Raw genomic sequence first — 25,497 nt, 5'->3', positions numbered from 1 at the left:
GTGTGTGGGTGTGGGTGTGGGGGGGGCAAAATCACCCCTGGTTGAGAGGTAGTGCACTAGAGAAAGAGAGCTGTCGATGTAAGAAACCTCCAAACCTGGAGAGAAATATAGTAAGTTTATTTGAGCCAAACTGACGACCTATGCCAGGGAGTAAGACTCAAATGCTCCCAAAAAACACAGATTTGCAGCAGCTTTTATGCATTTGAAATTAAGGTGGGAAAATACATGGAAGTGGGAGAAAGCAAGGCAGGGACTGCATTAGAGGATAGATAACACGTTTATGTGTCCTCTTGAGGGGTGTGACTTCTGGAATTTCCAAGATGAGTTAACCTAGATGCACAAGACAATGGGCAAGGCTTAAAACCTTTCACTAAAGAAGCTATAGGCCTGGGGCATGACTACCCCCCATGACCTGCCCAGTTAGGAATTTATGATCAGATCACCCTGTGAGGTTACTTTCCACAGAACCCCTTTTTTGGTCACAGGGCCTTGGAAAATGGGAGTATAGGTTAATTATAATGTTATAGATGTTACAAATAAGAACAAAGTTATGGAAGGATAAAAATAGATGCTGATTAGCAAGGCTGATTTATCAACCCATTTATCAATAAGAATTTGCTGAGCACCTACTTCATCCCTCACAGTGAGCTAGACATTATGTGAAAAAAGAAATACGGGCTATAGCTCCAGGTTTCAAATCATGAACAATAATTTATCATTTTAAAATTGAAGTACTGCCAATGACAAAAATATAAAGAAAAATCTGCCTCCAAAACTCACTTGATGTTGTTCGGTCAAAATTTCAATTATCCATAACATTTCTATGTATGGACAAGTCACTAGCGCTCTCTCTGAGCCTCAGTCTTCTCTTCTATAAGATGGGGCCAACCAGCGCCTATTTTGTTGGGCTGCTCTGAGGGTGACCTGGGCTAGCGCATTTAAAAGTGCTGAGCATGGTTTCTGGCCCATAGCGGAGTTAGGAGAGGTGGGCTTCCTTTCTCATTTCCCATTTTCTACAAAAACTGAAAACCTTTCTGTGACAGTGTCTCATGTGATTAAGGAGACATGCTGAAAGTTGTTCAGACCCTTCAGGTGCAATGTAAATATACCTCCTTTCCCCCACCCCCAACTTCCTTTCTGCTCAGAGAGTTTGTTTTAAAAACATCTTTCAGAATTTTGTATAGAGGTCATTTTTCTGAGCTCAACTCTCTCCCTTTCTCATCCACTGGGGCAGCTCCAGAACCCAGGAGAAATCAGTCATCCAGGGGGAGGGGCGCTGTGGCCAGGAGGTGGATTGGCCAGCAGAGGTCTAGAAAACTAATGGTGCTAACCCTCCTGGGGTTTTCCCAGAGCATTTCAGGGGTGTGTGGCACCCCCTCGGCTTATAGACTCCTGAGAAGTGTTATCAGTGTTCAAATGTTAACACCCACAAGCACACTATTTAGAACGTCCCAAGTGTGCGGTACCATTTCATGCCCTGTTTTCCTTTCAGCTTTCTCTCTGTCTGGAACGACCCTCCCACCTCTCTAGCCCCTTTTGCATTCATCCTTTCAGATGGCTCATTGTCACTTACTGAAGGGTGAAAAGCATAACCATTGCATTGTTTTGTACACCTGAAACTAAAACAAAACAAACAAACAAAAAAGATGGCTCCTTTATCGTCACCCTAAAAAGTCTCCCTACCCCCATCCCCAGCCTCCATTCCCAGTAAAGCTGGGAGACTTTCTTCCCTTGGTTCCCTGAGCCTCCGTTTGTTATTCCTCAGCCTCCATTAATACACTTACGGCACATGTTGCCATCTTGAAGGAAAGTCTAAGTCTCATTCACATTTGTGTCTCTAATGCCCAGCCCTGCTTTGATACTTAGTATACCTTTAGCAAATGTTTGATGAGGAAATAAATCAATAAAGGAGCGAATTTAAATTTCACAGAGATCTCTGGGCCAGGTTACCAAACGGTAGATCAGCAGCTCTAAAGAGATAGCCTCTTTGGCTTCTTTTGCTATAACCAGAGCAAAGGTTTCTTGATGTAATCACAACAATGCTGAGCCTGATTGATGTTGAAGACAATATTCACAACCTGAACACCTGTGATTATGAAACTCCCACAATCCATTTTGCGAAAGTCCGGGAGAGGATCCTGGGCCTTGTGGTCATTGGCTGTTGCCTTCCTCAGCAGGCTTGATTGGCAGGCCTGCTCTGGATCCCATGTTTGGCTAAGGAGGGTGTTTAGATTCCTTGAGGAATTAGGATCTCTTTGATGAGATAGGCAGAGCTCTCTTTAAATACTGGCAGTGAGGAGCCACTGTGTTAGTATTCCACTGGTTGAATGGTGAAATGGGACTTCTGCAGGTGGTCCTTTCAAATGGACATGCTGTTGTTAAGTGCTCAAGTACCATATTCAACTATTAGGCGTCCTTGGCCCCTTTCGTCAATGTTGATGGGTACACAAAAGGTTTTCCCTCTGTCTTCAAGAATCTGGGATGGCAGAGGTTTGTCAAACCCCAAATAAGAAAAACATCTGGCAGGGAGTGACCCTGTGGACGTGGATATCAAAGGCGAAAGCAGACACCATAAAGCTGTCTAATGTGTGGCATGTAATTAATTTCCCTTGGCTTTGGGTTAAGTCTGACACCTGCTTGAAACTCCCCAGCCTCCCACCCCCTGCTCTGTATCCATGCGACTCCCATTCCCAGAGCCAAGGTTTCAGCTCATTTCATTGAGTGGGCTACCTAAACTTAGCTTGCTTGCTTGCTCTTTTTCTATTGGTGGTCATCTGAGCTCTAGAAAATAGATAAGAAATATCATTTGACCTCAATGAGAGAAGTTTACTGGAAGGGCAATCTAATTTGTTATTACCATTGTTAATAACACCAGTTAAAATTTGAGTAAAGACTCTGTGATAAGTTTTTTACATGGATTCCTTCATTTAAGCCTCATATCAATCTGAGAGGTAAGCTTTGTTATTACTATCCCCATTCTTCTACTGAATAAGTAAAAAAATTAAATTTTTGGCATGTTCATAGATTTGACAAATCAAACTAGGCTGCAAGGGAGTAAAGAGATATTTTCAAAACAGTATTAAAAATTCTTAGCAACACTTTATTCTCCCAAATAGGAGATAAGCCACTGTATAACATTTCATAACCTACTGATTTCCTTAACAACCTTGTTTTTCATTGGTAGTGTGGACCAGGAGTCAACAAGTTATGGCCCCCAAACCAAGCCCAGCCTGCCACTAAAAAATGTACAGCCCACAAGCTAAAAATGGCTTTTAAACTTTTAAATGATTGGGGTAAAAAGAAGAATATTAGATGACACTTGACAATCATATGAAATTCAAATTTCAGAGTCCATAAATGAAGCTTTTTTGTACGTGTCGTCTATGGCTGCTGTGGTGCTACAATGGCAGTTGAGTGGTTGCTACAAAGAATCACAGAGCCTAAAACATTTACTATCTGGCTCTTTACAGAAAAAACTTGCCACCTTTTCATCTATTAATACAAGAAACTTCAGCCCTATTACCATTCAAATTAGGCTAAATTCTTAATTTCCACATCTAAAAAAATTGCTTTGCTCTAGTTTAAATAAGACATGATTTTATTTCCTTTAAAAACCTCTTGTAACACTACAATGCTACAGAAAAAGTGGGCACAATTGTCTAGATGAGACTCATTTGATATCAACAGCATAAATGATGTAAAACTTGGAATCTCAAGAAAAGTAAGCATTCCCTTGCCCTTTGGTTTACAGGAGTTCACCTAACAAATGCTTTTCTTTTACCATAAAGCTAGACATCAGCTCAGCTGGCTGATTTTTGACTCACTCAAAATAGAAGGAAGCCAGGACACAGGCTCCGGACCCTGTCCTGTTCCATCATTCAGGTGACCTCGCAGTGAATGTGAGCCCGCTTGTACTCTGCTTTGGAAGGACTTGCTTTTGGCAGTAGCCCTATAGAGCACCATTTCTTATGGAGCAGGAAGGGCCCTTCCTATCAGGGCTGGCTTCAGAAATGTGGAACCTGTGCAGTCAGAACGACCCAGGCTTCGTTTAATGCTTTGCTGTCACCTCTTGAAATACTTAAATGATTTTTGAACAAGAGATCCTACATTTTCATTTTGGACTGGGCTCTACAATTATGTAGCTAGTCCTGCTTCCAATAGATGGTTATACGCGTATATAGGCAACAGCAATTCCGGGAAGGTGAAAGAACGTTCTTGCATGGTGAGTTTTTCTTCTATACCCATATATTCTATGGAGGAAAATGTAGGGCAGGAGCCTGCTGACATGATCTTGCGTTGTCTTACCTACAGACAATGTGAATCAGAGGTAGAGATTTAACTTCTTTGAGCCTCTTTGTTTTGGGCTATAAAATGGGCTAATAATATTTATTCTGTCTCATGGAGTTGTGAGGATCAGAGGAGGCAATGTATGTGAAAGCATGCACTTAGTAAACTGTGAAACCTTTATAGAAATACAAAGCATCTCCTCATGTGAGGATAAATCAAGGAGGTGCCAGAGGAAAGGGGAGAATCCAGGAAGGCTCCCAGGAGGCTCAGAGCTGGCCTCATCACTGTTCTGCTCCTGCTCCTTAAATCATTCTCACACTGCAGTCCAAGCAATTTCCAAAAAGCAAAGCCATGCTTTTGTCACTGTCTGCTTAAAACCCTTCAATGGATCCTGTCTGCCCTTTGGATGGAGCAGGGTTCTTGTAGCTGTGACTTTGGACCCTGAAGTCCAGGCGTCTCCTATGCTAAAAGGGAACCCAAATAAAAACCTGAATACGGGGTATGTGAAAGCAACCCAAGAAGGGACTGGGCCACAGATGTTTCTCTCTAAAATAAATGGATGGTCCAAGCACATTGTTCAACTAGCCTTTGAAACCCGAGACTGAGCACCTGAAGGAAGGAGTCAGGTCTTATTCTTCTCCGTGGACCTAGAGCAATGCCTGGTCTGGAGAGGATGTAAGAGGAGTTAAAGGCTAGACTTGGAGACAGGCAACTCGGGGTCATATCTTTCCTGCCACCTAACATGTCTATAACCTTGGGCAAGTCACTGAGCCTCCATAGTTGGGAGGATTAAAGAAGGCAGGGCATAGTAAGTGCCTGCTACAGTGCCTGGCACAATGTAAGAAGCCAGTATGTGGTAGGTGCATTCAATGAATGATCATATCTGGAGTTCAGTGTATCGATAGCAGTGACTTTACTGAAACAGTTTGTATTTCTGGAACCCTTTTATTGTGTAAGGAATCACCATTTCATCCACAAATGCACAAATGGACTATAATGTCAAAATTATTATTGTTAAAATTTATTTAGCGACTAAATTTGAAACTGCTAAAGGTAATTAAGTTTCAGATTCTGATTTTGGTTGCTCTACCATTTTTTGCACCTCTTACTTGTGGATAGTTTTCTAGTAAATGTTTAAAAGCCATCACACTATACACCATCTGCTTCAAAAAATAAAAACTCCTTTTTCCACTTACCCATCAGTATCTCAAGTCAATTCCTTTTGTTTCACACCCTCAGTCTCTTTTAGGTTATAGGACTGTTTTGCAATTTGTTTGTTGTGCTTTTCCAAAGAACAATCCCTGGATAAAATGTGGAGCACTGCTTTATATTTCTGAGTACAACCATCTGGGGTCCTCTTGTAAAGAACACCCAGTGATGTCAGGGTAAACCATTTCTTCCCAGAATCGTTCATTGTGGCCCCAACTGACCAATTTGGAGACATAAACCCATTAATCTGTTTAAAGTACTTGATAGTCTACCCAGGAAAATGCTAGCAAATTTTTGCATAAACTATTTTTCCCAGAGCGTTTATGGAGCCCATGAAAGCCACCCATGGTAGCCTTATGGTTGAGTGGTCTCAGTTTGAATCCCTACCCTAAGACATTAATTACTAGTAAAAGCTTAAAGTATGCTCCTCCAACCCCTCCACCTTCCAGATATATTTGTATTTTACTAGGAGGAAACTTGGCCCAACCAAAGGGACTCCAATTATATCAGTGGAATTTGAATTCCAGGCTCTAGCAACAAGTGTGCAGTAGAGAAATTTTGGGCCAGGGGCAAGTCATTACTTTTTTTTAAAAATTTATTTATTCATTCATTCATTCATTTATTGTGTGGTCTATTCACTTTTTTTGAAATTTTCAAACACAATTATGGTTCTATATCAACACATCCCCAACTCCCCCATATCAGGGGTTTAATAGCTGGAATCCTGCCTAAACAAAGTTTGTAAGCCAGGATCATGAACATAAAAACAGAGGTTACTCAAAGATTAACGCACTGCTGTTTTACAGGATGAAAACTCATATTATATCAATGAAGTGGGAGCCTATTTGATGGTCTCAAATCCAGGTAAGTAGTTAGGGAGGGCTGTTCCACCAGCGATGACACTGTTTCTGGTCAGCTCATTTTTCATCCCACTGAATTTGTAAATCTTTGATGCTGCTTTTAAAAAACAGACTGAGAGAGTAGCTTACAACATGACTTTGGGAGCACTTACTACGTCTTTGTGTGCTTTTGTTTGTTCGGCTGCTCATGAAGGAGGTTGGACTACATTATGTCAGAAATCATTATCAACAGTAAAGAGTATAGTGATTTGGGACAGATTTGCTGTTGATGGTGCAGTTTATCCTATACCCGTGGAATCATGTATTCATTCTACCAAAAATGTAGTTAGTGCCTGCTAGGTAGGTGCCAAGCCCTGGAATAAGCCCCGAAGATCCATAATTATCCAGGCATATAGTCCCTGCCCTCACGAAGCTTAGCTTCTAGGAGGGGGGAGAGGACCATAAACAGACACCTTAAATTATAATACACAGCTAAGTAGTGATAAGTCCTGCAAGCAAACACAAGCAGGGTGAGGATGGAAAGGACTGGAAAGATGTTTTAGGTAGGGCCTTAGGGAAGCCCTCAGGGGAGGAAGGCCTCTCTGAAGAGGTGAGGTTGGAGCAGAGGGATGTCCCCATTTAGGGACATGTGGGCCTGGGGAAGCTCTTTCCAGGTGGCTGGAACAACAGATGCACAAAGCCCCAAGGAGTGAACTTGCTCATGTGTTCAGGGACCAGCGGGAGTCAGTGAGTCCAAGAGAGTCAGCAAAGCAGCAGATGAGATCTGAGGGCAGCGAGGCTACAGCATGTGGGGCCTGTGGGCAAGGCAAGGTGAGGCCTTTAGAATTTACTCTAAAGTGTGAAAGGATGCCATTAGGGGGTTTGGTGAAAAAAAAAATGGTATATCAGATTTACCTTTATAAAGGTTCACTTTGGTTCCTGTATAGAGAATTGCTTGTAGTGAAGCAAGTCGAGAGAAATTCTACAATGTTCGCTTCTAGAAAAGCCATGTTTCAAATTAAGTCAGGGGAGTTTCTCAGAGGCCTCAAATGTTTTTCCAGAAAGCCACGGCTTAGATAACAAACCATTATTGGGCACCTCCTCTGTGCCAGGTAATTTACCAAGAGTTTTCATGTCTGTTTTCTCCTTTTTAAAATTGTATCTTTGGACTGGCTTAAACTTATTAAGGAACTTATACTCAAGAAACATACCAAGAAATGAAAATGTGGAGAAATGTCTATTTAAAATATTAGCTATATTATACTGATATCATTCAAGAGGATGTTGTCAATGGTTATTGGTTAAATATGAGTAATATTTTCATAGTTGACAGCTCACTTTCATATACATGAACTCGCTTAGATGTGGGAATAAATACTGTGAATGCTAACATAAGTTAGCTAATGTTATCAGTAGACATGAACCAAATTTTAGACAGTAATAAGGTAGTAAATGTCTCAAGAGGCAGGAGAAGGAAAAGTCAGGCCAGGAACTAATTTAGAGATGGAAGGAAGGGTAAAACAATACCAGGTCCCAATAATCAAGGCTCAGCAGTAGCAGCAGGACCCGTAGTGGTCACAGTTATGATCATTCTCGTGTCGGTGGTGGTGGTGGTGGTAGCATTAGTAGCATTAGTAACAATAATTACTTGTAATTACAGTGGTAATGACCACTGTAACGCTAGCAGGGGTGGTAGTAGTAGACTGCCCTGGGATATAACACATGATACAGTAGTGTACACGGATAATTCAGTACATCATGTAGGATGTTTGCATGTACAAATCCAAGAGTCTACAGTAATTACTACAGTAATGAGCAGGAGATACAACTACATAATAGCTCTAGAATCAGACAGCTTGAGAACAAATACTGCTTACTAGCTGTATGGTTTTAAGCAAATGTTTTCAATCCTCTGACTTTCTATTTCCTCATCCATAACATGGAGACAGTAATACCTATCTCAAAAAATTGTTAGGAGAATTAAAAAGCAAGTGCATGTAAAGTACTTGCACAGCGCCTGGCACACAGTAAGCAGACCCTCCATGTGTAATGTTATCTCAGACACAGGCAAACGCACCCACAGAAGCAGGAAAAGAGGGCACCTTCCAGGCCCCCTCACTAAGAGCCTGTGGGTATCCCTTGGAGGCAAAACTTGCTACATTCACTGAGGTTCATAGTCTGGTCTTTAGTCCCAGGAGCTGTCCTCATACCCTAGGTCGTGACTGTCTCTTCAAGTAGACAGATGTTAACCCAAGGTCGTGACACTGATGTATAAAATCAGAATGCCAATTTGTTCATTTATCATGTGACTATTTCTCACCATAACTGCCAAGGGGACCACAGACAGTTGGGTCCTCTGGTTAGTAAATTTTCTCCCGTTTTCAAAGCCGAAGTATAATCAGAAGGGTGCATGGCAAGTGTGGAATTAGAGCAAATGGAGTTAATAATATGATTAAATGTTTAACCCCATCTGCCTTGAAGCATATGCCTCTTTGAAAAAGGGTATGTGTACCTGTCATAAAACAGGGCAGTCCTTGGGTAGATGCTTCTCTCCTGACAGCATTCAGATGGGCAGAGAGGGGCCGCCCCCTTCTCTATGTTCCCACGGATGGATGCAACCACCTTCCTAATGATGGGCTTAGCCCCTCCTTCGCTATATTAACAGTCAGTCTGGTGACATGCTCCACTTGGTAACTTCGCATGTCTCTGCTCTGTTTCATTTCTGAAGTTTTTGTGGGCACTTTTCTGTGCCCAAACATTGAAACATTGGTGGTAGTCCCCACCAACTCTGTCTCAATCCTTGAAAATAACTGAAGAAAACATTTCTTGAAGTTCTCATTTCAGTGTTGTCACATTCCAATGTATGTGAGGCTGCCCCCTTATTCTCCAAACAGAGCACCAGAAAAAGTCCCCAAAGAGCACGAGGGTGATTTTTCATGAGAAGGCAGAACTCCAGAAATCCACATCTAAAGGAAGTCCATTTAACTGTACTCAGGCCACCCAGCAATAGCTGGAACTCAATAGCTAGATGCCAAGATTGTTATATGTCTATATTTCACCTTTGTGTTTTCAGAGAAAATTTACCAAGGAATGAAAAGTGCTGTGATGATGTTTGAGACTGTGATTGGGCATTCCTTCAAGTGTGTGAGTGAACAGAGCATCCAGCTGTCTGTCCACCTTCAACTGAAAACAGTGAATGTCCAACTTCAAGCCTTTGATTTAGAAGATGGCCACTTTGGAAATGGTAAGTTAAGGGTTCAACATGTCACAAACGTCAACTTCAGAGACCCTTGGATAATTTCAAGTTGTTTTTTGTCTGACACTGTCAAAGGGATCACATGCACTTCCTAGAAGAGCATGATTCCACAAAGCTCTTAGGGCCAAGCTTCCCTGGCCAACACTCCCTCCTACCATTTCTCTCGGAGTCAATACCAACCTCAAAACCAGACACCTTAACCCACTCATGGCCACTGCTCTCCCACAGCAGAACATATCCTTCCTTGTCTGTCCAACACATATTCTGAATCATTTACACACACACACACACACACACACACACACACACACACACACACACACACACACACTCACTCTCAACGAGTCAGAAAACACCACCTGCAGCCTCCCCTTTCTAAGCTGAGTACTGGTACACTCAGGTATATTTGGAGAACACTTTAAAGATCCTGATTAGTGATGTCTAAAGCTCAAGATTTCAGAATAGATTCTTTCCCACATGCAGTGGGAAAAGAGAAAGATGCTAGAATTCGAGATAGAAATACACTCTGTTGGGTCTCCTCTTCTACTGTTTCACCTAACACTTCCTCATAGTTATTCTTAGCTTCCACACAACTTCTGCTTTGAGTTTTAACCACCACAGAGGAAAGCAGCTCCTAGCAAGAAGGCCAGGGGCAGACCAGGGTGACTTTCCAAAAAAATCCCTTTTTTCTCTGCTGGGGAAAACTGTATTAGAAAGGTTTCTACATATTTAGAACTTCAGCTTCTAAAACATCCCTCTCAATGACATTATGAGTACCTCTGAAGTATCATAAACAGATTTAGCTAGATGTTTAGCTGTAAATGAGATTTCTGTAATGTGAGTCTGATTTCTGTTTGAGTGCCATGATAACATGGAAGATGTGACTGCAGAAAACTTCTGTTAAACTTGCTGGAAAGCATTTAACAAAGGAAGGATCAAAGTGTAACTTATCTTGGATCACTTAATTTCTGAACCAAGTCTTACAATCTCCACCTTCATTTTGGCCCTTTACCACAGAGCTAAAATGAAATACTAAAATTTTCCAGTAGGTGTTATCTCCACTTTGTCATCTTGTCTCAAAACTTTCAATTTGAGGAAACCCTTAAAAATTTATTATGAAGGTTTGAGAAAAACCTCTGTACTTAATCATGTAATCTTAAAAATTAAGGTACCCACTTGCTCTCCCCACCCCTCGGAACCACTGTGAAGCAGAAGTGAGCAGGTCTGGGAAACCTTAGTGGCCCAGGAGAGGAACAGAACTTTCCAGCAGCATACACCCAACATCCATTAGCATAGCCCACAGGGAGATGTAGAAAAGCTGTCTTTTTCTTTTCCCCTCTCCCTCACTCACCCTCTCATGCAATAGTCACAAAACCTTATCAATTCTACCTCCAAATTATTTCTCTTGTTCATTCCACTATCACTACCTCGGCTCAATTCCATATTCCCAGGCTTTGTGCTTCAAATTTCACCAGACACTCAAATGGGAAGATGTATGTCTTTCTGTAAATAATATTTTCTACCAGAAAGGAAGAGGAAAGGAAGAAAAGGAGTGAAAAATAAAAGTCACTATACAGTATGGTGTTATAAAAGACGAATATACAGAGGGCTTTGGGAGCAGAAAAAGGCACAGTGTTGTGGGGAGGGGGCAGTACTGACCAATGGGTGACAATTCAACAAGAATCCAGTCAGTGTAAATGCTCAGCCTGGTCCTCCCAGTCAGTCAGCTTGGACTCCCACATTCTCAGACCCTCCTCCCTAAAATCCCCGAGGCTTCCAAAGGTTTCTTACCTTCCAGGAGCCCCAGGCTGTCCAGCAGCCCCTTTAAGAGGCACAGGGTTTAAACAGAAAAGTTTGACCATGTGATTTGGAACAGGGCCCTGTTTCTGGAATTGGGAACTATGGCTCCAAGGCTCACACAGGCTTGGGAGTCAAGACACAATTCTGATCCTGACCCTCCAGACCAAACCACAGTTTTTCAAAATTGGATCTGCCTTCCAGCTGCATCAGAATCACCTGGGCCCCACCTCCAATCCCCTGAGTCATAACTTCCTGGGCGAGGAGCCTGGGTACCTGCAATTTCACACACTCCTTAAGGGGTTACAGGCACTGCGCGTTCCAGGTCACCATGCTGCCCCTTCCCTCCTCAGATGCACCCATCAGGTGTGTCTGAGGCAGCAGGTGGGAGGCCGGGCTACTCTTTCTCTCCCTTGGTTTCCTTTTCTGTGAAGCCGAGGCAGACGGGGCAGAATCACTTTCCAGCACTGTGGCCCGCGTATAACACCTGCTACTCTGACTTCACTTACAGCGGATGAATGCTTCAGTGACAGAAACAGGAGAGAAATCCCTGTGGCCGTGGGTCTGAGTATCGCAGGACTGCTTATCGTTTTGCTAACAGCATGCCTGGTGGCCAGAAAGAGGCCCAGTAGAGGATATGAACGCATATAAAGCCACAGCTTCTTCAGAATGTGCAAGGCTGAGGCCTTGGGAATTCTGGCTTCATATTCCGCCTGAAGTGAAGGGATTGACTTTTCTAGTTGACTGTCCCACCCTCCCCATATGATTAGGCAACCTAGCTTTTCTCCAAAGCACCACCGGAAGGCTGACTAAAAGGTAGGGACCACCCTCTTTCTCCTGTTAGCACAGGAGGCTGTGCCAAATGGGCTTGAATTTCGTCCTCCACAGCTGATAATGCGAGGCTGGCTGTTAGAATTAAGGACAAGAGGCAGGGGCATGAGCAGGGTGCTTGGTGAGGACGAAGCAAATACCCAAAGGGAGAATTGCGGCAAAACATTTTCAAAGTGCACTGATTTTTCTTGTACATTTTTAAGAGTCTCAATATCCAGTTTTAAAAACATTACTTTAAAAAAAGCAGTCCAAGGCAGGCTGAGTGGCTCAGTTGGTTAAGAGCTCGCTCAAGGGTTTGAGCTCTGAGCAACAGCGGTTTGAGTCCAGCCTGAGCTGAGCTGCCGCTGAGCTGCCAACAGGTGGCAGGATGGCTCAGCTAAAAAATAAATAAATAAATAAATAAAAATAATAAAGAATTTAAAAAACCAGTCCATTTCCAAATAAATTCTAAGGTGATTTTAAACTCCTGAATTTTGCCCAAATTTTGATTTACATAAATTACAGATGATTTGAATAGGTTATTTTTTTTAAAGACACAGTCTACACGATTATAATGTGTTTTTAGTAAAAAACTAGAAAATTTCCCAACATTTCATTTTTTTAATATAAAATAGGTACTAAAGTTCTTGGCAAACAAAAGAGGCTCAATACATGTTAGTTCTCCAATTCCTTCACCTTCAGTTGTTGTCTGCCTTCTTAACACTGTTTTTTTCCTGCTTTGTCTCTGTTTCTCTTTGATTCTAGTCTATCCTCACAAATTAGTTAATTTTGGACCATTGCGGGAAAGGAGTGGGCAAAGCATCAAAACAATCAAATGGGGAGCAGAAAAGGTAGCTCTACCCAGATTCTGACCCACTTTCCTTTTTTAGCAAACATTTACCAAAAAAAAATTATAAACCAGAAAATTCTTGATTGGGAGTGATTGATATCTGGAGGAAAAGTTCTATTAAAATAAGGTTCAGAATGTTATTCCTGGTTTCCTAATTACATTGACTGTTGAGGAGAATTAGGATTTTTATTTCAAAGAAAGGGGAGAGTCATGGATTTCTGGATGTTAACTGCTTTTACCAACAGGGAGTTCCTTATGTTTCTACATTTTCCAGAGGTGCCATGTATTACTTTTACCAGAAATTTTAAGAAACTTGGCAACAACTCTGTAAGCACTGTTTACCTAGGACATGTACTGGCTTTCCCTTGAGGTATTTTTGTTCTCTTCACCTTTTCAGAAGTGAGGGGTGGGAAGGGCACCCAGCAGCTTTCAGAGAGCTTCAAGAGCCCCTGAAGATGTCTAGAGTATCAGGAAATTCCTGTTTCCTCCTTACAACAGATACTGATGAAAATCTGGGACACGAGGACCCGGTGTTCCCCAGTGTGACTCAGGTTGAACAGCAAGGGCTTAGCTTTGGAGAGATGCCATGTTTCTCCACCTACTCCCTCTTGGACGCTCATTTCCAGTTCTGCCTCAAGTGTGCTTGAAGGTTCTATACTGCAGAACAGGAGTTGTTTATTCATGGTGCCACTAACCACCCTATAGAAGGACTAAAGGAGGGTTCATGTTCTAGTGTGTGGAAATTTCTCCCACAGCTGATGGAAAAATAAATGGAATTCAAATCAGGAGGAGAGGGATAAGACAGTTCACTTAAATTTAATTTTCCTTCTACCATCTTCAATGAGTTCTTCGGGGGTGATGGCTGCTGCTTAGACTCCTGTTATCTACCTGTCCCCCCGCCCCCCAAAGCTAATTGTCTTTAAAATTAATTAGAATTGACATTCTAGTAACCAAAAAGAACACAGGTTTCACTTGAATGACTAGTAAATAAATGCCTGGATGCCTTGATAATTAATAGCCTCACCCAGGGGAAAAGTGCTGGGATTGAAACTGTGGGGAAACTGCGTGTCTGGAAGTAGTCTCCGCCTCTGGGGTTCTGCCTCAGGCCGCCTCCAAGTCTGTCTGTTCTGACGGCAGGAGGCTTATCGCAGGAACCCTGCCCATGGCTTTCTGGGTAGGAGCAGGAGCCTGACCCTGGGAAACCTTGCAGGGCCTTTTCTGACCTCTCTGGCATCACTTGCCCCCTGCCGTTATTTCTCCTGCTGCTTGCTCATCCATCTGGTTTCAAGTCAATTTTTCTCTTCTGCTGCGAGTAGGCTGTCCTAAATTTACCCCTTTCTCTGCGCCCCCCCCACCCCCTTAGAGAACACAGAAATCCCTCTAGAGATAATAGAAACCTTCCCTAATGCCCACCTGGAGATAACCTATTCATTGTTAATTTTGATGTATTTCTCTCTCATGGATATTGTTTTACCTCCTGGAAGCATACAAAGTAAATAGTTTGTTATCCTTCTTACCTGTGCATCATAAGCTCCATGCTATTAAAGGCGCAAAGTATCATTATTATGGTTGCTATCGTGATTGTGCAATCTGCCTTATACAATAATTTACTTAACTAGTCTTGTTTTTATTGAGAATTTGTATTGTGTCTAGGTCTTCGCAATTATAATGGTACGATTAAAGAATTACATAAGAATCATATACAAAACAAACTGATTAACAAATGTATATAAATATATGCCTGCATTTTGGTTTTGCCCCATAGAGTAAATTCTTTAAAATGGTTGTAATTTATTCCTCAGTATTCTTAATTTTTAAGAAAAAACAGAAACAAAATAATACATGTAGGTGATTTAAAAAATTTTAAAACACTTCAGAAATATATGAAATGAAAACTTAGAGTTAAAATAGTGACTAGAATTTTCCTTTCTCATTATCTAATAGATTGAGGAGTAAAAAGTTTTTAAAAAATCACCAGGTGGAGTCAAAGAGAGATAACCTAACACAATAAATTTAAACTGGTGAACAAAAAAGAAACAAGAATCAGAGCAGAGCTGGTCTCCTAACCCTGCTTCCACAAGCCATATGATGAGAGAAAAAATCATGTGGCTATTTACTACCATTCCTAAAACTGGAGAGAAAAAGAGCAGCCGGTTTATCTCTTCCAATCTAGGAAAAGTGAAAATGGCCACTGGGAAGACTAGGCAGAGTAAACATGGAGACTGATGGAAGTGAACTGAGGAGCCAACCTCCAGCCCGAGGATAGCCGCAGGTTGTGGCTAGTTCCCAAGGTACAGATGAGAAGGTCGAATCCAAATAGGTAGCTCAGCAAGGAACATTAACTGATCGCAAACACAATAAGAAGAATAGCCTTCATCTATTCAAGTGATATCACAGGAAATTCAATGTCTGGATGAGATGCTTAAAGCATGAACAAAATAAAAACAAACAATGTGACCACTATTCAAAATTACTGCAGCAAAATAACAATAAGAACAATATAAGATTAAATTATATTAAATTAAATTATGGGTACCAAGTTTCAGTTTTGAAAAACATTCTGGAGATGGGTGGTAGTGATGGTTACACAATGACAATGTACTTAATGATACTGAATTGTACCCTTAAAAACAGTTAAAATGGTGAGTTTTGTATTATGTATATTTTACCACAATTTTCTAAAATTAAATTAAATAAAAAGAGGAAGAAATAGAAAGGAATGTATTTGATAAAATACAAAGAAAATATAACCCAAGGAACAGGGGAAAGTCCCTGACAATTGGTTTATACTGAGAATTACTTAGAAAGAATGTGAATTCCTTATACCAGAGCTCATAGTTGAGATGTTATAATGAAAGAGTGAGATAGATAGGAGATTTTACTTATAAAAAAACAAATTGAGTATCAAAGCAACACACTTATATAATAAATAGAAGCAGTAAGAGGCAGTAGAACAGGTAGAGCTGAAAACTGAATTATCTTCACAGAGAAAATGACAGAGATACTCAGTTAATGTATTGGGTTGTCAGAAAAGTCATGACGTATTTTTTCTATGTTTTTCGTTGCAAAAGTGTGTCATGAGTTTTCCAACAACCCAATAGATAAAAATTAAGATTATAATATTACAGGGAAACTGCTAGGTATGGAAGATATTCAAACCATCCTATATAAGGATAATTGGTGCCTTTGAAGCAGAGTGCTCTAAAATAGAATGAAGATATATTTGACAATTTAAGAGATTTTCCTTAAGATCAATAATTGAAGTTGCAGATTGAAAGAGCATAGTATACCCCAGAAAAAACATTGAGGCCCCACATTCTTTTTAACGGCTATGTTATATTCTACTGTTATGATTGTACCATTTAAAATTTTTTATGTATATCCAGAATGTCCACTTTGCTCTCATAAAATGGAGATTATTTTAACATATCATGGTGTACTTATGCGAATATCTCTTTAGTATAAATTCCTGGTGGTGGAATTGCTGGGTCAATAGATATGTGCTTTACAATATGATTTAACTTTTTTGTACTTTTATCAAATCATGTTAAATTCTTAACTTGTCAATGTTCTTTTTTTACCTAAGATATATATATATATAAATTATCATGTACCACAAAAAAGCTTATCATGAAAAGCAACATTTCCATGTCCTTCCTCTAAGAGACAAAGCACTTTTAACTAATTTTAACAATTTCTTATGGTAGCTATCCCTATAATTCTTTTAAAAAGTATTAAAAAGCTTATCTTACTATTTCTTAATTTATCAGCTTTAAATTTCTTTCTATGGCAGATAAGGATTTAATACTCTTACACCATCCCTTTTATAGTCATAGCTCTATTTATTGTTAAATCAATGCGGTATATGTTATTATAGTTATGTAAGTATTTTTCACTGCCAAATCAAATAGTGTATGGCAAGCTCAGTTGCTGTTTTGTACAGATTTGGGTTTTTTTCTGGAGTCTCTAATTGCCATTCCCTCTCCCCTGGCCCCTCCAGATTCTTTTTTCTTGGACCTCAGGTGAGAATTGGGTTAATGGCGATCCTTGGTTCATTTCAATATTGGTTCATACAAGGACCTCATGGATTTATCGTCTTATCTATCCTTGAATAAGATACATAGTTCTCCATTTATTTGATTTCAATCAAGCTCCCCTTTATCCCCAGGGCTCTCCATCTTTCTCCAGTCAAGACTGATTACATCTTTTTTTTTTTATTGTTAGTTTCAGGTGTACAGAACAATGCAATAGTTATCCTTTTCACCCTCACAAAGTAACAACCCCTCTCCCCCCATGTATTGCCCTCCCACCCCCAATATCATGCTTATCTATTACAATTCCATTGACTCCATTCCCACTCTCTACTCCATGTCCCGTGACTATATGTATATATAATTATAGTTGACATACAATATTATTCAACATCAGCTTCAGATATACAGTGCGATGGTCAGGCCTCTACACCAACTATGAAGTGGTCTCCCTAACAAGGCATGAGTCCATTTGGCCCCCTAAAAAGTATTTACAACATTATTGATTATATTCCCCAGACTGTCTTTTCTATCCCTGAGGCCATATTGTAGTTACCAATATGTATTGTCTCATTCCTTCCCCTTCTCCTTCATCCCCACCCCCTCCCAACTAGCAACCTTCAGTTTTTCCTCTATTTCTGTTTACATTTCTCATTTATTCAGTTTTTTAGAATCCACGTATAAGTGAGATCATATCGTATTTAAGACTGATTACATCTTAAATGAACTGAATAGGTGCTTTTCTAATGGAATAAAAATAAAAGAGTTTTGACTAATTTACAAACTTTCACTTTTAAGCTCTCATAACTAATTAGGTCTATTTTCTAATATTTTTAGCTCACTAAAAGCAATAAAAAAAGAATTTTAGAACTTGGCACCTTGAACTGAGCTGCCGCCCGAATGGCTCAGTGGATAGAGCCGTTAACAGCAAGGTTGCCGGTTCGAATCCCGCAAAAAAAACTTTGTGTGACAAGAAATGTTTTATAAAATGGATAAACATCATATATTTTCAAGAGATCATGTGTAATCTAGTGACACAATCTTTTATGTAAGCACATTCCAATTTGCAGAGAGTGTGCCTGGAAGAAAACGTAGCTAACCTGGTTAAATATCTACTAATTGCTGAGGAGATAAGGTTATCTTTATTTAATCCTCCAACGATCTTATATATTGTTTGCTTACTTTATAAAGAGAGGACGTTGCAAAGTTAAGTAATACTCCCAAATTCATACAGTTGGGTGGAATTAAAAGTCAAGCCCAGGTTTGACTCCCAAGCGCATATTCTTCCTACTCTAGCCTGCTTTTTGGTCTGTCTCATCAAACCTTACCTGCTATGTTGTATTTGTTTTTTCTCTTTAGTGGATGAGTGTTCGTCTGACTACACAGTTGTGCTTCCGGTGATTGGGGCCATCGTACTTGGTTTTTGCGCTGTGGGTTTGATTGTCTATGGAATCCGCCTAAGGCGTGAGTCATCTGGATACCAGAGAATCTAATAATTGGAGTCCAGGGGGAAAAGAAAATAATGGAGTGTAGAGAATTCTTTCATAGTTTCCAAGATATTAGGGACTTCCCTTAGAGTATGGGTCCTTCCAACAATGTAAACCGCCTTTCACAAAAACTGAGTCATTTCTGATTTAAGTTTAAACAGCACATCAATTTCTAAATATTTTTGTTTATTTTATGAAAGCTCTAGTGAGTAGTTTAAGAGTATTTTCTAGTTTCCTTCAGAATATTTTAACAATTCAAAGTCAACATTTGAAATACCTTAAAATAACATAATCTGTGTAAGGTGGTATATACCTCCAATTTATAAACCAAAGCATCAACTGTAATCAACACTACTTGTGTTCATATTCAGTATCTTATTTTATCTTTGATCTTTTCCATTTTTAAAAAATGCCTCTGCTTTGTCTATAAAATGGAATTTCAGTGCTTTTACTATCCATGTTTTATATGATAAACACATGTCTGGCTATCGACTAACTCCTTTCCCACTTTACGTGTTTTTTAAAAATCATCAGAAAAAACAGCGTATCACAGGTAGCCTAGGTTTTCCAGCAGACACCAACAAGAGGAACAAATCAGCTTTTATTTTTTTATCTAGATGACTCCTACTTCAGAATCACTAAACGCTAAGAATTAGGTGGCTATGGACAACAGAACTAAATCATAAGCAAGAAACAATCAAAATGGCCCTTAATTATCGAGCCCATATGCGCCAGACACTCAGCTAAGCAGGTTACATACATCTCATTTAATTCTCATGACTCATAGATGAGTAAACTCAGAATTAACTAAATTATTTAAATGTCACCTAGCTGACAAGTGGCAGAGCTAGAATTTGACTTCCCATTGGTCTGATACCAAGGTCTCTGGTCTTTTCACTACACCAAGTTGCCTACAAAAACAATGACACTTAGCGCTCCCCAAAGCCTCACACCAGCATATGCTTTCTTTTCACAAAGGAAATAAACTTACCCAGAATCATGAGAGCTGAAGGTAGATTAAAGGACTTGACAGTAGCCTGTCTTTAAGTTCTCAACTCCCTTGAAGGAGACTGAGGACCCTGTAAAACATTAGTCCATTTCTCATTGTTATGGGATTGTTTAGCTGTGGCTGTAAAGATTAAGGAATGGAGTAAACTTCTCAAGGTATTTTTTATTTCTTTCAAAACAGCAATTTTTGAACCACTAACCAACTTTTCTTTCTTGAATGTAGTTCCCCCCTCTAGTGGTAGCTTGCTTCTTTTGCACTTTTACAGCCACGTTTTCTATACTAGTTTACTTTATTCTGTGGAGCAGTCTGCAGAAAAAAAGAAAAAAAAATCCCTGCTTGTTTTTACTGCTAAAGAAAGGAATGAAGTCAGGACATTAACAGAAAAGACCACATGCCCCAGGCGTTCTTTAGTAAAGGAATAATTCAAGGCACCCCAGAGTACATATTGACTTTCCTGACTTGTTCTCTTATGAGTCAATAGGGTTGGCGAGGTCCTGACTTGAGTCTTAATAGAATATTGAATTGTATTAAAAGTTTCTGGAATAAAAACCTATTTGGGAGATTCATTCATTTCTCATAATTCAGTTTTTGTATCATAAAAATTTTTGTTTATAATCTTAGTGGTTGGCTTTTAAGTATGGAGGTTGTCACTTGAATCAGTAAGCTAAATTATCTTTCTATAAAGAATTTATTTTGTTCTATTCTTCATTATTACTTGGTAGGAAGACTCATTTGAGAGAAACTAAATTTTTGAGAAGATAAACCACATTAAAATTATAAATTAAATCTCTCAACTCAGCCCAGAATAACTGATTGGATTACTGGTTTACTTAAGTGCTGCTATAATTCACTCATTCATTCATTTATTCATTCAACCAACATTGATTAAGGACTTAGTAAATGCCAGACACTCTGGTAGGGAATGAGATAAATAAGATGTTCTGCATTAGTTATCTATAGCTGTGTAACAATACCCCAAAACTTAGCAGCTTAAAACAACAAACATTTATTATCTCACACAGTTTCTGAGGGTAAGAAATCTGGAAGCAGCTTAGTTGGGTGGTTCTGGCTCAGAGTCTCTCACCAGGTGGCAGGTAAGCTGTTGGGCACAGCTGCATCTGAAGGTTCACCTGGAGCTGAAGGATCTGCTTCCAGCTTCACACCACGTGGCATATCCATAGGGCTGCTCACAACACGATAGCTGGCTTTTTCCAGGGGAAATGATCGGAGAGAGAGAGATCTGGCCTGCATTCTTCAAAAATGTCACCATCATGAGAATCCAGGAAAACCTGAGAAACCATTCCAGTATTAAGGGCCATGACAATTCAATGCAATGTGTGACACAGGATTTTCTTTTTCTATAAAAGGCATTATTGGAACAATTGGGGAAATTCAAATCAGGTTTGTAGAATAAATAAAGGTATTTTTTCAATGTTGATTTCTGACTGATCATTGTTCTGTGGGGAGATAAGAGAATCTCCTTGTTTTAGAAACTACACACTGAAGTAGTTAGGAGTAAAAAAGGCATCAGGCCTGCAACTTACTTGCAAATGGTTCTAAAAAAATTTTGAGCGCATGGGTGTGTATTTGTGTGTGTATACATATGTGTATATGGAGAGAGAAAGACAGCTAAAGCAAATGCGGTATATAAACATTTGGCAAATCTAGAAGGGTACTATTCTTGCAGCTTTTCTGTAAGTCTGAAGTTATACCAAAACAAAATGCTTAAAAATTTTGTACTTTGGAATAGGTAATACAAGCCTGTGGTACCAAATTCAAAAGATGAAACAGTGTATATATGGTAATAAAAAGTTAGGCTCCATCCTATTCCTGTCATGGAGCCATCAACTTTTCTTTCCCAGAGGATATCTCTGCATACAGAAACATGTATTTTCTTTCTACTGTTTTTATACAAACTGGGGACTAATAACCACAGTTCTGCCATTGTTTTTTTTCTCTCATGAATAAATGTTACTACATGAGCAAATATAGTGCTGTCTCATTCTCTTTAGTGGCTGCATAGTAATTATATATATTGGGTTGTCAGAAAAGTCGACACATTTTTGCAACGAAAAACAGAAAAATACGTCATGACTTTTCCGACAACCCAATATATCATAGTATTTATGTAGTATATATATATATATGTATATATATACATAAAATCAGTTTACTATTTCCAGCAATACTATAATAAATTTCCTAATCAGACATCATTTCAAACACCTCTGAGTATACCTTTAGGTGAATTCCAAGAAATAGCTTTGCTAGGTTAGAGTTTGTGAATTTGCAATTTTGATAAATATTACCAAAGTATTCTGCATAATGGTTGTGCCCATTTTTACAACAGTAAAGCATGATAATGTTCTTACAAATTACAGTGTGTTGTTAAACTTTTTGATATTTGCTAATGTGACAGGTGAAATACGGTGTATTATAGTTTTAATTTGCATTTCTCTGATTTGGTATGAGGTTAAGTGCTTTTTATATTTACTTGTTTCCTATTCTTTGCACTCCTCATATTCTTTTAGTTTTTTTCTTTATGCTTGTTAGTCCTCCCCACACACAGTTTTATTGAGGTATAAGCATAAAATTGTATATATAAAGTGTACAATGTAATGATTTGGTTTATGTATACATTGTGAAATGATTATCACAATTGGGTTAATTAACACATCATCACCTCACGTAGTTATCTTTTTCTGTGCTCTGGGACAGAAGAAAAGCACGAGTCAACTACTCTTTACCATTTGGGTGGAATTTCCTTGTGAGACAAGGTGGGCCACCTTCTTTGGGGGTGGAGATAAAGGTGGAAGCGAGGGTAGTAGGAAAGATGGTTCTTTGATAGTGATGTGCTCTAGTTCTTCTATGGTGATTGGTTGTTTAGCTTTTCTATCTCTTCCATTTTGGTAAGTTGTATTTTCTTGTAACATTATCTATTTCATCCAGGTTTTCAAGTTTGTTGATTAAAGTTGAGCACAATTAGTCTCTTACAACTTTATACTTGGTTTACTAGATCTGAGATATTATCCTATTTATTTATTTTAGCTGAGCCATCCTGCCACCTGTTGGCAGCTCAGCGGCAGCTCAGGTCAGGCCTGGAATCCAACCGCTGTTGCTCAGAACTCGCACTCTTGAGCAAGCTCTTAACCAACTGAGCCACTGGGCTGGCCCCCATTTATTTATTTATTTTTTTAATGGCAAGTGTTCATCCCCTCTTTTTCTTTTGATTAGATTAGTTAAATATCCATTTATTTTATTAGGAGTTTTTTTGAACTTCTAGATTTTTTACTCCTTTGATATTAGTTTTCTTAATTCATTAATTTCTTCTTTTATCTTTACTAATTCCTCTATTCTGCTTTCCTTATGTTTATTTTTGTATTTTTTCTAACCCTTGAATTGGATTTGTACTCTCACTATGAATTTTCTTGTGAGCCCTGCTTTAACTATATCAAATAAGCATCTACATGTAGTAAATTCAGTATGTTTATTTTCTAGATATTCGTCAATTTCGGTTTTGACTTCTCAGTAGTCAAATTTTTTACTCTTTCCCCCAAGTCACTTAAAACATTTTTTCCAAAAGCTCAGGAGGTTTTAATTTTTTAATTTTAATTACTTATTTTCTTCATTTTTTGAGACCACTAGAGAATTTTGTATCTTAACTCTCCACCCCATTTGACTTTTGTCCCATGACTGCCTCCATTATATCCCTGCGGCTTTACTGATAAAGTTCGCGAGAAAGGTTCTACTCCTTGAAGCCAGAAGAGAACGAAGAAACCCCGCAGGCCGTGAGAATCACAGACCCGGAACCACGGGACCAGAAGGCTGAGGGCAAAGCCAGCCTCTCCCGGAGTCTCCAGGCGCAGAGCTCTGGAGGCAGAGTAGGCAGGGGCCACACCCCCGCCGGCACGCAGCCCGTTTGGCCAATCGCTGCGCTGAAGCCCTGCTCTGTTTTTTGATTGGTTTTGGTGGAGACACCCCTCCGTACGAGAACAGGTCCTTTGCTTGGTTTTCACCCGGACGGTGGCCGGCAGAGGACAAGAGGTTTGCGGAGCGGAGCAAAGGTATTATTCTGCGTGTGGGACGCAGCTGTTGTGCCTAGGAGTCGGAGAGCCGCGGGACTGCAAGGCTATGGCGGCGGCTTCTGCGGTGTCGGTGCTGCTGGTGGCGGCGGAAAGGAACCAGTGGCAGCGTGTCCCGAGCCTGCTGCTGCCGCCGAGGTAACAGCCCCTTTCAGGGGGATTCTGCTTTCAGTCTGGGCACGAGAGGGAGACGTCCCCACACCCAGTCCTTCCTTTTCTTCCCTCTACCTCTCTTCCACCCTCGGTTTGCCTCTATTTTTCCATTTATGAGGAGTCGGGGAGGGGTGGAGTTGGGCCTGCCATCTCCTTCCTGCTGCCCTTGCCTTAAGGGCTAGGATAACGCTTGTACAGCTCTTAACCATTTACATTGTGCTTTCACTGCATTCCCTGTGAGGGAAAGCGTTGTTAATAATCCGGGCTCTAATGAAGCCCAAAGGAGTCAACGACTTGCCCAAGGTGACACAAGTAATAAGAGGTGAAGCCAGGATGCCCTCAAAGCCCCTTTCAGTTCAGCTATCCCACAGCAGGTGTCCAGTTCACACAAAGACTCCTGGAGTTCTTTCTCATTGTTCGAATGAATCAAGTTAACAAAAGCAAATTTACTGTCCAGAGGGCTTAGAAGTTATTTTGTCCATCCTCTCTATGCATGTTTAAGCAAAGTATCAGATGACTCACTCTAGCTAACCTGATTCCACATCATTTTCAAATTTTGAGCTGTAAGCTTCAGTGACAATAACTTTGACAGTAACGATACCCTCATGCTTCCAGGTAGTAGGCTTCATCTTCCTCGCTTCATCATCATCATTATCATCATCATCATCATTCTCCATCATTCTTCATCATTCTGGAAAGGCAGTATAGCTTGGTGCTGAAAGGTACTGATTCTGCAGTCTGAAGGCAGAGGTCTCACCTTTGCTACTCACTAGATGTGTGAGCAACCTTGGGCAAGTTACTTAATATCTATATGCTTCAGTTTCCTAGCGTAGGAGAAGATGATGATACCTACAGGAGATAATACTAGTACTTAGTACCTTGGATTGTGCAAATTAAGTGAATTAATACATAGAAAGAGGCTTAAACAGAATCTGAGCATATGAATCAATCCATAGATGTAGCCTTTGCAAACTTAATCATTTAGATCAAGTTTTTTGTTTGCTTGTTTTCCGCAAGTTATTGCAGATGCCTTGGATTTCCAGGTACTTAATTATAGGACTCACCCTAGAGCAAACTAAAGGAATTCATAAAAGCAATGTTAGTGCTCTTTTCTTTCTTCTGATGTTTGTTTTCTGAGGTTTCAGGGCTCTTCATGATACTACTGCAGACACATTTTCTCTCTTCCTTCTCAAACCTTAGCTATTGTGTATAGAACTGTTCTTAAGTAGCTGTCACTTGGAAAGTGTTCGAGTTGTAATGGCATATAGAATTAAAAACCTTATCAGTATAGAGCAGCGTTTCTCAACCTGTGGGTCGCGACCCCTTTGGGGGTTGAACGACCCTTTCACAGGGGTCGCCTAAGACCATCGGAAAACACATATTTTTGATGGTCTTAGGAACCGAGACACTGCTCCTCTATCCATCTCCAGGCGGGTGTGCCCACATGCAGATACGCCCACATACGAGTACCCGGCATGATGACATCATCGCGCCAACCCCATCACATACACCCCATACAAATACAGGTGTATGTGACAGGGTTGGCACCATAATGTACTTATACGGACCAGTCACACATGTGTAGAGAGCAGCTACTGTGTAGAAAGCAGCTGCTGAGTTGAAAGCAGCAGTATTGGAGGTAAAACGACACTTCATGAATTATAAATATTTCACAATATATAATTAC

The 25,497-nt window shown here is 40.0% G+C and overlaps 2 protein-coding genes across 3 annotated transcripts in view; both read left to right on the top strand.

The window, feature by feature from the left end:
* The window catches only part of LAMP3 (lysosome associated membrane protein 3), a 31,048-nt gene extending 10,907 nt beyond the window's left edge, over positions 1-20,141 (top strand). The window contains exons 4-6 of one of the 2 annotated variants that reach the window (XM_019624065.1): positions 6,303-6,360; positions 9,409-9,579; positions 18,439-20,141. In XM_019624065.1, coding sequence (XP_019479610.1) covers positions 6,303-6,360; positions 9,409-9,579; positions 18,439-18,572 — 363 coding nt within the window. In that variant the 3' untranslated portion in view covers positions 18,573-20,141. Of the gene's footprint in view, positions 1-6,302; positions 6,361-9,408; positions 9,580-11,899; positions 12,455-18,438 lie in introns of those variants that run through there. The other variant, XM_019624062.1, reaches the window with a different exon arrangement.
* Positions 20,142-23,545: 3,404 nt separating this feature from the next.
* MCCC1 (methylcrotonyl-CoA carboxylase subunit 1) overlaps positions 23,546-25,497 on the top strand; it is a 52,267-nt gene continuing 50,315 nt past the window's right edge. Inside the window, exon 1 of the mRNA XM_019668226.1 lies at positions 23,546-23,795. Within this exon, the coding sequence (XP_019523771.1) occupies positions 23,707-23,795 (89 nt within the window). The 5' untranslated portion in view covers positions 23,546-23,706. The remainder of the gene's footprint in view (positions 23,796-25,497) is intronic.

Source organism: Hipposideros armiger, unplaced genomic scaffold (assembly GCF_001890085.2).
Source record: "Hipposideros armiger isolate ML-2016 unplaced genomic scaffold, ASM189008v1 scaffold_14, whole genome shotgun sequence".
Classification (NCBI taxonomy): Eukaryota; Metazoa; Chordata; class Mammalia; order Chiroptera; family Hipposideridae; genus Hipposideros; species Hipposideros armiger.
The sequence above is the reverse complement of the archived record's forward strand: the minus strand, read 5'-3'. Positions and strand labels throughout refer to the sequence as shown.